This window comes from Notolabrus celidotus, chromosome 9 (assembly GCF_009762535.1).
Source record: "Notolabrus celidotus isolate fNotCel1 chromosome 9, fNotCel1.pri, whole genome shotgun sequence".
In the NCBI taxonomy this organism is placed as follows: Eukaryota; Metazoa; Chordata; class Actinopteri; order Labriformes; family Labridae; genus Notolabrus; species Notolabrus celidotus.
Genome location: NC_048280.1, coordinates 25,481,465 through 25,493,841, shown reverse-complemented (window position 1 = coordinate 25,493,841; position 12,377 = coordinate 25,481,465). Strand labels below are relative to the sequence as shown.

Genomic DNA, 12,377 nt, shown 5'->3' with positions numbered 1-12,377 from the left:
TTATACATTTATTAAATTATGTGAAAAGCTACTAGAAGAACATTTGAGTTGTTTAAAATAGAGATCATCATTTAAGATTTCCTTAAATTGTATGCTTATATCCCACTGGATAAAGTATTGGGTGGGGGGTCCTGCCTGTCACGCCTGCTTCCTCCTTATCCAGGTAAAATTGAGGGTGAGCTGAGTGTCTGCATGGCACTGTGGATGGATTTAATAAATAAAAATCAATAAAGTGACTGCAGCTCAAATATTCTAAAAGTTAAAGCAACAATATGAAGAGGGACAAAAAATAAAAACACAAACAATGTTTCAACATATATTATTTTAGTCAGACATTTTTCATTCTTTGGAAATTCTTCTCTGTACCATAAATACTTTTTTAGTATAATGCTGAATGTTTAAACACATTTAATATATTTTTGATTGCACATTTTACAACAATGCCACCACACTGCTATTGGAGAAACTAAAGTTTGTAATGCTGGAGTGCTTTTCCCTTTAAATCGCTCTGAACAGTGCCATATTCACACATACAAAATAATTACATTCAATAAAAAACATATAAAATGACACTTTCAGGAACATCTGTTGACTTCCTGCTCTTTTTTGAACGAATGGTGCTAGCTGCAGCTCTTATGAAGACAGTTGTGTAGCCTCTCGTTGGTTGTGATTGAACGTTGACTCTTACTGCCACTTATTTTCTGTCATTGCTCAGAAGTATGCACACTGTGTGTTCTGTCTTCAGTCCCACTGGTTCATTTCTGATTGAGGTACATAGTTCAGTGAATGATTCTCGTACAGACATAAATACATGACTCCTTTGCTAATCATGTCCTTTTCTGTGTCCATCCTTCTTCCTTTTGTGACAGAGGTATTCACTCTTTATATCTTAATAAACAGTTTTCTCATCAGTGCTCAGAAACGATCAGTCTTGTCCTCTTTCTCCACATAATGGTTTTCTAGATGTTGTGAGGGTTTGTCTGCATCTTTCTCAGCATGTGTAGATTTTGTGTCTGCATCTTGTTTCATCTCGTTGTCTTCATAGTTCAAGTTGTCATAAACATGTTTCATTGTGTTTCTCATCTCCAGCTCCAGCTCGGCCTTTGCTTTTTCTTGCTGCTGCTGCAGCAACACGGCTTTGTTTACACCAGGACCTATGGGAAAAGAGACATTAAGTTGTGAGATTTTTGATCCAATGTTATAAAAGCTCAACAAACCTCTCTTTTGCATACAATACAAGAACCCATGAAGAACATACCAAAGTAGCTGAGCAGCACAGGGAGGAATATGAGTCCGTGAGCCATCCCAAGGAGTGTGATGACCAGATTTAATCGGAAGAAGAAGATCTGGATGAGTTGTGCTTTAGCAAATGCCAGAACCAGAATACCTGGCAGGTTGGTCATAGCAACACCAGCAAACACCTACAAGGAACAAAATAAAACCATTTTACTAAACAGATATTATCATGTACTGCATGTAGATGTTTAAACAAACAAATACTTTTTATGAGCCACACATTTTATTAAAATCTTAAAGGTAATAACACAATCTGCTCTAAATTGCCAGTAGTTACTTACAGCGCTGCCCATGTTGGCTGTAGCCTCTTTAGCTCTCTCTACATGTGTGAGTTTAGTGCTGAGAGCGAATGATCTCGTCATATGGGACACAAACTCCACCGAGATTCCCACCGCCTGCAACACAGAGAATGTTAATGAGTAGGCTTAGAAACAACGATAGAAATACATTACGTCTTTTTACAAATTTCAGCAGTTTTTTATCAAGGTGTGAGATATTATGAATTTATTATGAAATATCGTCCAAATTGTTCAACAAAGCTAACAGAAATGAATGGTTTTGCCACATTGTCAACAGGAAGTGAAATTGCAAACTTTCCTTGCCATAGTTTGATTTGACATGACGTGAGATCTGTTTGTAACTGGCATCACACTTGCTATTCAGAATTATTACCATTAATATGGAGGCTTGACAATCAGGATCAAGTATTTAACACAACTGGATGACAAGCCGGTAATAAGCAACAATTACACATTGAGTTTTGCACTCTAATAAGGTTAGAGGGCTCCAGTGTTATTAATGGTTAGTATAGGTCAAGCTCCAAGAATACTAGATCATACATTACCCATGGTGCAACTCAGTAGCATCCATAATTACACAAGAGCAACTGCACCTTTTAGAATCTGCACTTCCAGTTATATCTCAGGCTTTCTGTCATAAATTTGAAGTCTCTGAATCATGATAATTATCAGTTATTTTTCAAGCTTCTTCTTTAGTCTCAGTAGATGTCACAGACACTGACACAGACACGTTCTTACCGTAACCAGATTGATGAGTGCCACAGCGTTGTAATCGATGCTCCACAGAGTCATGACACCAACCGTGTCTATGACGATCATGACGATGGTGATTAGGTTGAGCAGACCTGAGCGCAGATCCAAACCAAGCAGCAGACAGCACACCACAAATGTTGGCAGCAGACACAAGGAGATGTTGAAGAGTCCTTCAGGTACGATGGTCAAGTATTGCTCGTAAAATACATTAGTTACCCTGGATGGAGAAGAGGGGAAAAATACTGGTCGTCAATGACAGACTGCATAAATCTAGTGTTGTAAATGAGGAACAGAAACACTCTCAGACCTGCAGATCTGATAGAGTGTTGAAACAGAGATGGAGTTTGAGATTTAAAGGTACGTACGTGTAAGGAAATACTTCAAAGTCAGGCGAGGTCCCAGGTATTTGCCTCATGCCCATCGTGATGTTGTGGGCAAGCTCTCTGGACTTTAGCAGTGCAGCAGTGAACTCTTGAGAGTTGGATAAAGGCGTGTGGTAAGCCATGAAACGAGAGGCTGTAAATGGAAGGGGAAGCAGATACAATCACCTTAGCATCTCTATTGAAAGACTATAAGATGTTTGACAGATTATTCGATGCACCCTTTAAAAAGGGCCCTGCGTTCTGTATCCTTATTTATTTTGGTAGAGTAACTCAGATTAACTCAAGATAAGATATCTTTGGTCAATAAATAAACCTTGTGATGCCTGGATATGACTTAAAACTGACAGTCTTTAAAAAGTTGATTCAGTGTAATAACCATATAAAATCACCGCAGTCTACCACAAGTAGGTCATATTTTTCTTTAACCTCAGAAGTAGTAATCACACGCAGCATCTTTATTGAAGTACAACAATTAATGCCTTTCTTTCATTTTCCAATCAAAATCAATCATACACAGTCCATAAGCTTTTAGTGTTTACTCAATTTTCAGTTACTAAGCTGTTTCACCATATATCACACTCTCGTCTTCTCATACTGTGTGTTTGCACTAGTTTACTACTTTGAGATAAAGTAAATTGCTTGCTTTTATTTTCTCCTTGAATGACATACCTATAATTTCTCCATTTTCATCTCTCACCACAGCTGTGTCATACGCTCCAAGACCTCTGTTTAAAAAAGATGATAAAAAGTGAGAATGCTGCCCTCATGTGATGTTTTGTTTGCACATGCAGCTACAATACACACCCTTTGGGGCACTGCAGGTCTGGCCTGTTACCCAAGAAGTCCGGGAGGAAGCGGTTGAATTGTTCCACGGTTGGCCTGAGGACGCCGTTTGCAGGAGTAGACATACACTTCCGCGGACAAATGAAGGGAGCTGTTATGAATCCACAGTAGGTGGGCATTAATCAAATGAGTGTACTGTCTTTAATTTATGATAGGGAATGTGTATTAATGTGGGAGTGGTTCTTACATTCACTCGCAGGACAGAACTGTCCCTCATTAACGCCGAAGCCGTAAAGACGACAACATCTAGATCCAGGGTTCAGCCAGTCGATGAAATCATCCACCCAAGAGTTAGCAGGAATAGCCACGTAGGATCTACACGTGAAGGGATCAATGGGTTAAAATAAGGCAGGAAAAAATTGTGCGTTACTAAGGGCACTTCCCTTAAAAACCCTGATACTAAAAGTTAAGGGTTTGTACAAACAAATCGAAGCAGAGGTAACAAGAGGGGGGTCTGGGGGTCCTCCCCTAGGAAATTTTGAGCATCCAACACTTAATTCCCTGCATTTTGGTGAATATTTTTGAGACCATTTGTGCTGGAAATTCAATCATGTAAAAGGAAAACACAAAATTATTGATACACAAATAACAAAAAAAATAATTCAAATCCCTGAAAGAAGCTTACATTCAACTAAAATCTGATCTGTTATTTTTCACGAGATCTTTTTTAAACTGAGTAGTTCATTTAAATCAGAAGTTAATAAATAACTGATTAAACACTTAAACACACAGAAAACACTTTCTGATAGCTTTGCTGAAATAAAGGTTGCTCTGCAGCTACTACTGTAGTTAGACTAAAGCAAATTAATTGTGTAGCTAGTGTATGGCCAACAAAAGCCTGCAACTATTTGGCAGGTACTGGAAATTTTAAGGTGGAGTATTTTCGTTCACGTTACTCTGCACGAGTTGACATCTTGTATCAATCAAGCCACCTTCAATGTCAAAACAACAACTGACCATTGTGTTTGCTTTTAATCGTCTCTCTTGTTAATGTCTCTGTCAGAAGCCAGTCAGAGTCAAAGTACGGCACATCAAAATCGTATGTTTGAGCAGCTGACAGATCAACACGCAGATTTAAACATTGCACACCACAGTGTTTTTTATGGTGTAGCATTTTGGCGTGAGATTTGTCTGGGCAGGGTGAAAGCGTGAGACCGACAGTGAAAGCGTGAGTCATGTCACACGCCGGGGTCTTGAGAGTTGGCAACCCTGTTAAATGTGAATTACTAAAATATAAATAATCAGTCTTATCAATTCAGGGAAGGGCCTGACCTTTGGGGAATACGTTTATTTACCTTGCTTAAAACTAGATCAGAAAATTGATATTACAACAAATATGTAGCTAAAGATAGCAATCAGCTAGCTTAGTCCAGCATAAAGACAGGAAAAAAGGGGAAACAAAAGGCTATTACAACAAATCAATAGAATCAAATTCTTCATCCAACTCTTAGTAAGATAGCAGCAAGAGGGATTTTTCTCCGAAAGTAAAGCTATGTCTTTTAGCTGTCAAAGTAATTTGTCAAAGTTAATGTAGCCTCATTTAAGCTAACCTTAGCAAGCTAACATAAACTGAACCCTTTCAGTCAACACATTTCTAACCCAGTACTGCTGCTTTTTTGTAAGTTATGCATTTTGGCATGTTTGCCTTTTTATTGATAAGACAGCTTAAGAGACGAATGCGTAGGGAGTGAAGAGTGTTAGAAGACATGCAGCAAAGGGTCATGGCCAGGAGTTGAACTGGACACTATTATGATGAGGAATGAGGATGATATAGCCTTTGTATATGGGGGGGGGGGGGGGGGGGGGGGGGGCAGATTTTATCCACTAAATTCACAATTAATCCTCATTTGTGAGAGAAGACTTTCTGACTGTCAGTAAGCACCGGATAACACCTTGAAGATGCTGATAAGTTAGCACCATAACCCTCCTTATCTCAGGGTAACTGAAGTGTGTTGTTAATTATGATAATCTCTGTGTCACAATGATTCCTAGATGGTAAAATTGTCTACTTTTTCCACAAGAAATCAGTTTGAGGAAAACATTCAAAAGTCAAGAGCCACAAATAAAAAATTAGACTAAAGGGAGTTTTACAATTTGTACCACATATTAAACTTCACATTCTGAAAAAGGTAACTTTAGGGGATGTTTTGTATGTTTACGCTCTTTGTTTGGCACAATCAGTAAGAGGCACATTTTATCTGGAGCTCATGTAACTGAGTTTATTATTAACTGATGGCTGCTGGCTGCTGGCTGATGGCCTGTATGTGAGAGGTTGTTATTCTGATAGCAGCAGGTTCAAGGATGTGTCAGAGTAAAATAATAATTTGAAGGACAAAAGCAGAAAATCATTCTTTAAAGTACTGAGTACTGTCTTTTTGATAACACCTAAATAAAAGTGTGAAAGAGATGTCCAGATAATGAAAATGAACAAACTCACAGATGGGGGAAGTTGGCAGCGTACTGGATCTTTTGGGTCATCGAGAACTGATCACAGCCCACACTGGAACAGACCGCATTGATGCCTTCCTTACTGGTGAAATTGAAGCCTCGTTTTGTTACAAAATAAACAGGAACTCCAACTTCAAAGTATTTGTACAGATATTTGAAGTAGTTCAGCATATACGAGCCCTGTGCAGAGAACAGATGATTTATTATTTAGTTTAGTTACATTGAAAGAGAAGCGTTAAAGTGTTTGCTTAGAAGTCAGAGCTTACTGACCTGAGGCATGGCCAGCTCCTGATCCAGACCCACAGTCACATTAAACATAAGGAATAGGGATCCACAGAGCATAAAGATGAAAACCAGCATCTTATAAAAACACGGGACAGAACAAAATCAATACAATTCCAATCACTTGAATTCATACTTACAGTACACTCCAGTTCATAAGTTGAGAATGACAATGAAATTGTTTATGTTATGACTAAAGGGTTGGTAACTTTACCACTATGAATCTGGTGTAGCGATGCAGTAGCACAGGGGCGTAGTACTTCCTCATGAAGGGCAGCAGGAAGCCCTCGTTTGGCTTGTCTTGACGCTTGGTTGACACCGTAACACAGCACAAGAGTTCACATCGGTTGTTGTCTTGTCTCCGGGCATCCAGGGACAGCAGCGCTACAAATGCGGTCATCTGGAGGATGAAGTCCATGAGCACAGCCAGAGCAGCATACAGAGCAAAGGACTTCACTGCTGGCATGGTGGACAGGGCCCCTAAGGTAGCAAAACAGACAGCGATACACACATTGTATAAAAGACTGATGGTCCCTGTATGCACACAGGATTGCATTGTGGTCCAATCTTAATCATGACAGTGTTACCTGTTACACCAGGATCTCAAATAAAAAAAATGAAAACTCTACCTAGAAAGAAGCAAACAGACTCAGAGAGACTGCACAGGAGCATGCTGGGAGCTACATTTCCAAGGACTCGACCAATCTGCTCCTCTCTCTTCTCCCCATGTCTCCGGACATCTCTCTGTGAGGAAGTAAAGTAGGGTCTAATCGCTGAAAACACATGAGGCCTACTTGCAAAATCTGCTAACTGTTCAGTTGTTATCTACATAACTAATACCCACCTGGTACTCCAGAACGAAGATGAAGATGTTGTCAGCTCCAACAGCAAGCACTAGGAAGGGCACAACCTGTAGGATGACCAGTGAGGAGGGGATACCAATCCAGGAGTAGAAACCCATTGAGGCCAGGACCGAACAACCAACCACCAGGATCCCACCCAGACCAACCAGAAACTTGGAGTCCACCTACAAGACACAGAGATAAGAATCTAGATTTGCATTCAACTCAGTGAACCTTTTCTCCGAAACCATATCTTTTGCTGTAACATGTCTTCTGTATCGTATAACTTCATGTCCAATAAACCTATGTGCTTTAAGATAACACATATACAGCTGGTACAGTCATAATACAAGGGTTTCTCCTTATCTTAAACGTGATAAGTACTCTTTCAATAACTTTACTTCCTTAGTGAACACCCAGTTTAACCCAGGCACGTGTAAAACACATCCATTTTTCCAGAAAAAAACATTGTGGGGAAACCTTGAAACCTTTGAAGCTACATAAACACTAGCAGTTCTCAGAGGCTGCTCTCAGAATATCAAACATGGAGCTAAATGCTAACAGCACCTTAACACGCTCCGAGAAACAATATTGATGAGCCAGCATTCTTAAGCAGGTGAAACGTTGACTGTAATCCCAATCTAAATATAGTATGCTGGCGTATAAAGGAATTACCAAAGTGAGAAGAATTTATCCTTTGGGGAACATGAATATATGTGAGGACTTTATTGGAAGTCCATTCATCTAATGGTTGTTGACAAGTTGCACTTGAGTGTTGGTTAAAGAGTGGAGTATTTTAGGACAGGTAGACATTGTTTCATGAAGTCCTACCAGTATTCTTTTCCATGAAGAGTACTCCCCGAGCGCCACTGCGATGTACACAAAGATCACAGCATAGCTGATCATGAAGATTGGGATATCCTCAGCTGTTGTCCGATTAATCTCGTCCTCCAGAGACCTCTGTATATAAAGGGACCAAACAATAAATAGGACAAGTGACTTTAGAGTTCTAATCGTCAGGATATAGAAGAAGGGAGAAAAACCAAACACAAGGCCATGAGTCAGCAGCATGACTTTACCGTACCTCTGCCATGTATGCAAAACTAAATTTGCAGGCCGGGTCTTTCTGGTAGTCCTGGACAATTTTAAGAAACTCTGTCTCCCATTGCATGGCCACTTTGAACTTGACATTGGTCCGAGCATAGTTGTTGAGGGAGAAGGTCAGAATGAAAGCCTCGGCATTGGTGAAGTCGTCATCTTGAAAAAAAAAAAACCAACGCAGTAAGTAAACAGAGCTATCACTTATACAGAACGGGTATGTGAGGTTTGGGTTTCACTAGTAGTTACTCACTATCATATCCTCCCACAGCCAGAAAGGAAAAGACTGGAGCTCCGTAGTCAGCCATGCAGCTCATACCTAAATCAGTGATGTCCTTGAAGGAGAGGGGGGAGCTTGGGAAGAAATTGAGGAAGAGTTTGGTAGATTAATGTATCTGAGCATTTGTTGATTACTCTGTAACTCTGTAACTCTAAAATTTAATTTAATGATCCTTACTTAAGACAGTAGATTAAGTGGTCCCTCCAGTCTACTTCTTTGGTCACTCCCAGTTCTGTCATGTTAACCTTTGCGTTAATGTTGTCCAAGCTGTTCTGGAAGTACTGTACCAAGCTGTTGGTTGCACAGTCCGTGAGCGCAGGATTGGTTGGGTTTAGTGGTGCATAGCACACATCTTTCAGACTTGCTGTGCGATTCAGATCTTCTGACCAAAACTCAATTTTCTAAACATGGCATGGACAAACAAGCAATGTGTTAATGTCAAATGGTTAGCCTAATCAAACTGTTAACATCCAACTTTGATTTTGCACTTTTTACCTGAATACGTTTCTGGAGCTCCAGCAGCTCGATGATCAGGTCTTTGGAAATCAGTCCACTGAAGTTCTGCGGTCCAAACAGCAAAGAGTCATAAATGTGGCCCTTTCTGCCGGGTGCAGTCAGGATCAGCTGGTTTGTCCTGAAGAAGGGTTCAAAATTTGTGTCGTGGAAAGTCCTCTCCTGACGGGCGCGACTGTTGGGAGCAGACCACAGCTCGACTGGGTCAGTGGTGAGCTCAATGGACTTGAGACCAGCAGAGAAAACAGCCACAACTACAGCTGACAACAGGAGCACCTTGAATGAAAATCAAGTGAACAAATATGACATACTATATTTCATCAATCAGAGTGAAGACACTTTTTGTTTTACTGCTGTTTAGTTGAACTAACCAAGAAAGGATAAGTGGCCATGAGGGTTCCCCAACGCCTGAACAGTAAGCTCAGGAAAGCTTGGGCAGCCAGGCTGTTCTTGTCAGCACATGTCACCTCTGATGGATCAACAATCGGTTGAATGACTTCATTACTGTTCTGGTCTTTTCCCTTCCCCTTTTTCTCTCCTGTGTCTTTATACTTTCTTCTCTGTGACCTTGTCCAGTAAGCGACAACGATGTAGAGAAGGAAGGCAAACACCAAGACACAAAGTAGAATGATACAGATCACGAGGAAGCCATCTGATCCCATCAATCTGAAGGGGCCTGGAGGCTGAGGGGGATCTGGCATCTTTGGGCACGACTCTTGGCAGTCCTGGCAGGAGCAAGCCTCATTACCCGATGGGGTGGTCTCATTACACCTCAGTGCTTGTCCATTGTAAGGAATCACTCCTTCTGGCAGTCCCGCTGTGTCTCCCTCTTTTATCAGGTTGAAGTCAATGTCCAATGGTGCCAGGCCGTTACTGGAGTCTCCCTGAAAGTCGTACCATTTCTGGGGGCTGCACAGCTTGGCCCCATACCTACCGCACATGGTGGCGATGGCGAAGCCACCAGTGGCGGGGATCCTGACATTCTGACAAGACTTGAAGGAAGCTTCTGCAAAGTTGTTGGCGAGGTATGCCTTATAACCTACTACCACCTCCCTTGTCTTGCCAAGGGTGGTGACATTCATGACTTTTGTGACTTTGACTGTCTGGCTCTGGTTAGGACTGCAGGTGTTGATGCAGTGCAAGTGAGCAAAGTTATCAGCACAGGAGGGACAGCGGTTTAACACAGCCTTGGACAGGGTCAGACTCTGTTCAAGGGATGACAGCTGTTTGACGGAGCAGCAGGCATATGTGTTGCCCTCCCCATGGTCAAGAATAGGACACACCTGAATGATATAAACACAGAGAATTAAACCCAAACTCCATGCTAATCAAAGGAATCCCTTGTAAATATTTGTTAGAACAAACAAAGCAAAGACTTAGGATGAGAGCTAATGTATGCTTTATTGAGATTTCTGTTTCTTTCAAACATGATCAACTGACCGTTTTGAGTCTCCTGTAGTGCTCTCCTTCGAGGAGACGGGCACTGCTGTAATTGAGACAGGGGACAATAGGAGGAATGAGGCTTCCTTCTATTGTTGGGTTACGACCACACTCTTCATAGAAAGCACAGAAGCCTGGCTCATGATAGGCTGTCTCTGACAGCACCTGGATGAAAGACAGAGTAAACTTATCTTTTAAGTTTAAGGTACCCCCTCTGAAATGTCTTCCTTAAGGTAACAGACAGTTTACATCAGATTTATTGTTACATTATCTTCTATACATATCATTTACAACCACTGATCTTAATTATCAGCAGAGGTTTATCTGACTGACTCAGAGTCTGAGTCTCTGCTGCTTTGGTACTTCCCTAACTTTTTCAAAGTACTGGAATATATGCTACTTTGACACATTTTGAGCTTAACTGCCAAATTATCTATATTATAATCTTATATATCTACATATATAGTCCCTTTTGGATTAACCAACCACAAGCTGACATTCTAATCAAAACAAGTCCCATATTTATTAGTGAAATACAGGTACAATTGTACTTATGCTGTACCATCCTGATTCTACAACAGTAAAGACCAATAAGGATTTTAACTAAATAAATAAATGATAGCATGTGCTGTTAACCAATAAAATTAATTAATTCTGTTAACGCTGGTGCCCTAAGAAAGAAAAGATCACCAGATCAACTTACCATACAGGTCAGAAAAATTATGAGGGCTTCGCCACGGACCATGATTCCTGAGAGTTTTTCCTCAACAGAAGAGTCAGGGTTGTCAGGTCCAGAACAATGGAGTGTTTATAAATCACTGCTGCCCTTTTTGAAGATACATCAGATGAGGTTAGACAGTGAGAGGTGCTCTGTGTTCATTCAGCTTTCTTCTCTTTCCTGTCATCTGTTCAACAGTGTGGGTTAAAGGAGGGAGAAACCTCATGCCCCATGTCATCCCTCCTGTGATGTCACACCTGTCTTATCTGGTCTGATGCCGCTGCTGGCCAATCACACTGTGCATGATCAATCCCTCTGTCTGATTATTAACGAGGAGTAGATTTTGATAGGGTTGCTGGGGAGATCCAAAGCAGAGAGAAACTACAGGAGAGACCAACAACAACAACAACCGCACCCTGTTCTTTGCCTGCGTCAGACAGTTTTACACACTCCTAGGTGACTTTTGGTTTTGAAGCACTGAGGACATAAAAACATAAAGACAGACAAAAGAGAATTTTTATTGTATTTAAGGGCAGTGTATGTGTCAAACACACAGAGTACAGATCTCTACAGCAGATCTGACCTTGACCTTTAGACCATCTAACTGAACTTTATGGTTCAAAGCGTCTCTTTCTTATAACTCACATTTCTTTCTATCAAAATGTTGTTTCGTTGTTTTTTTTTAAAAAAACTCCTGAAGCCGAACACTGAGACTTTAACTGGCAACCATGAAAAGAAAGCGTGACTACTAACTTCCTGGATCACATCCTACAATCTATGACCTTATCTATAATTATTTTTTTTATTGTGATATCAAGGACACAATTGAGATAAAACTTCCAGCCAAGGCTGGGTGGTTATACCACAGGAGATCAGAGGTATCAGGGCGAAGGTGTGCGAACATTTCAGTTCAAGATAAACACAGATGGGAAAAAAAGACAAGATGGGGAAGATATGCTGATGTTCTTTTTTTTGTCAAACACTGATAATTCACTGCAGAACTTTGTAACTCAGGCAGCACAACCCAAAATGTAGGCCCAAAATGTAGGCACTCTGTTGTGTGTTCAAATAAAAAATCAAATCATTATTATCAGTGGTATCTTTTCATTTATTGGTAGTAGCAAATGCATGAAAAGTGTCCAGCTCTGAAATAATCAACATGAGGTGCATTATAGCTCAACT

At 40.6% G+C, this 12,377-nt stretch overlaps 1 protein-coding gene across 1 annotated transcript; it reads right to left on the bottom strand.

Moving 5' to 3' along the window:
* Positions 1 to 307: 307 nt before the first annotated feature.
* On the bottom strand, positions 308 to 11,222 carry npc1l1 (NPC1-like 1). Its single transcript, XM_034691562.1, has 21 exons — positions 11,181 to 11,222; positions 10,478 to 10,642; positions 9,409 to 10,320; positions 9,020 to 9,313; positions 8,702 to 8,925; positions 8,498 to 8,598; positions 8,231 to 8,403; positions 7,978 to 8,106; positions 7,149 to 7,331; positions 6,934 to 7,048; positions 6,519 to 6,784; positions 6,293 to 6,382; positions 6,012 to 6,202; positions 3,762 to 3,889; positions 3,536 to 3,665; positions 3,401 to 3,456; positions 2,714 to 2,864; positions 2,334 to 2,565; positions 1,578 to 1,691; positions 1,259 to 1,421; positions 308 to 1,154 (listed from the first exon to the last, which is right to left on the bottom strand). The coding sequence occupies exons 1-21, from the start codon at positions 11,220 to 11,222 to the stop codon at positions 916 to 918; spliced, it is 4,098 nt and encodes a 1,365-aa protein (XP_034547453.1). The 3' UTR covers positions 308 to 915.
* Between the last annotated feature and the right edge of the window lie 1,155 nt (positions 11,223 to 12,377).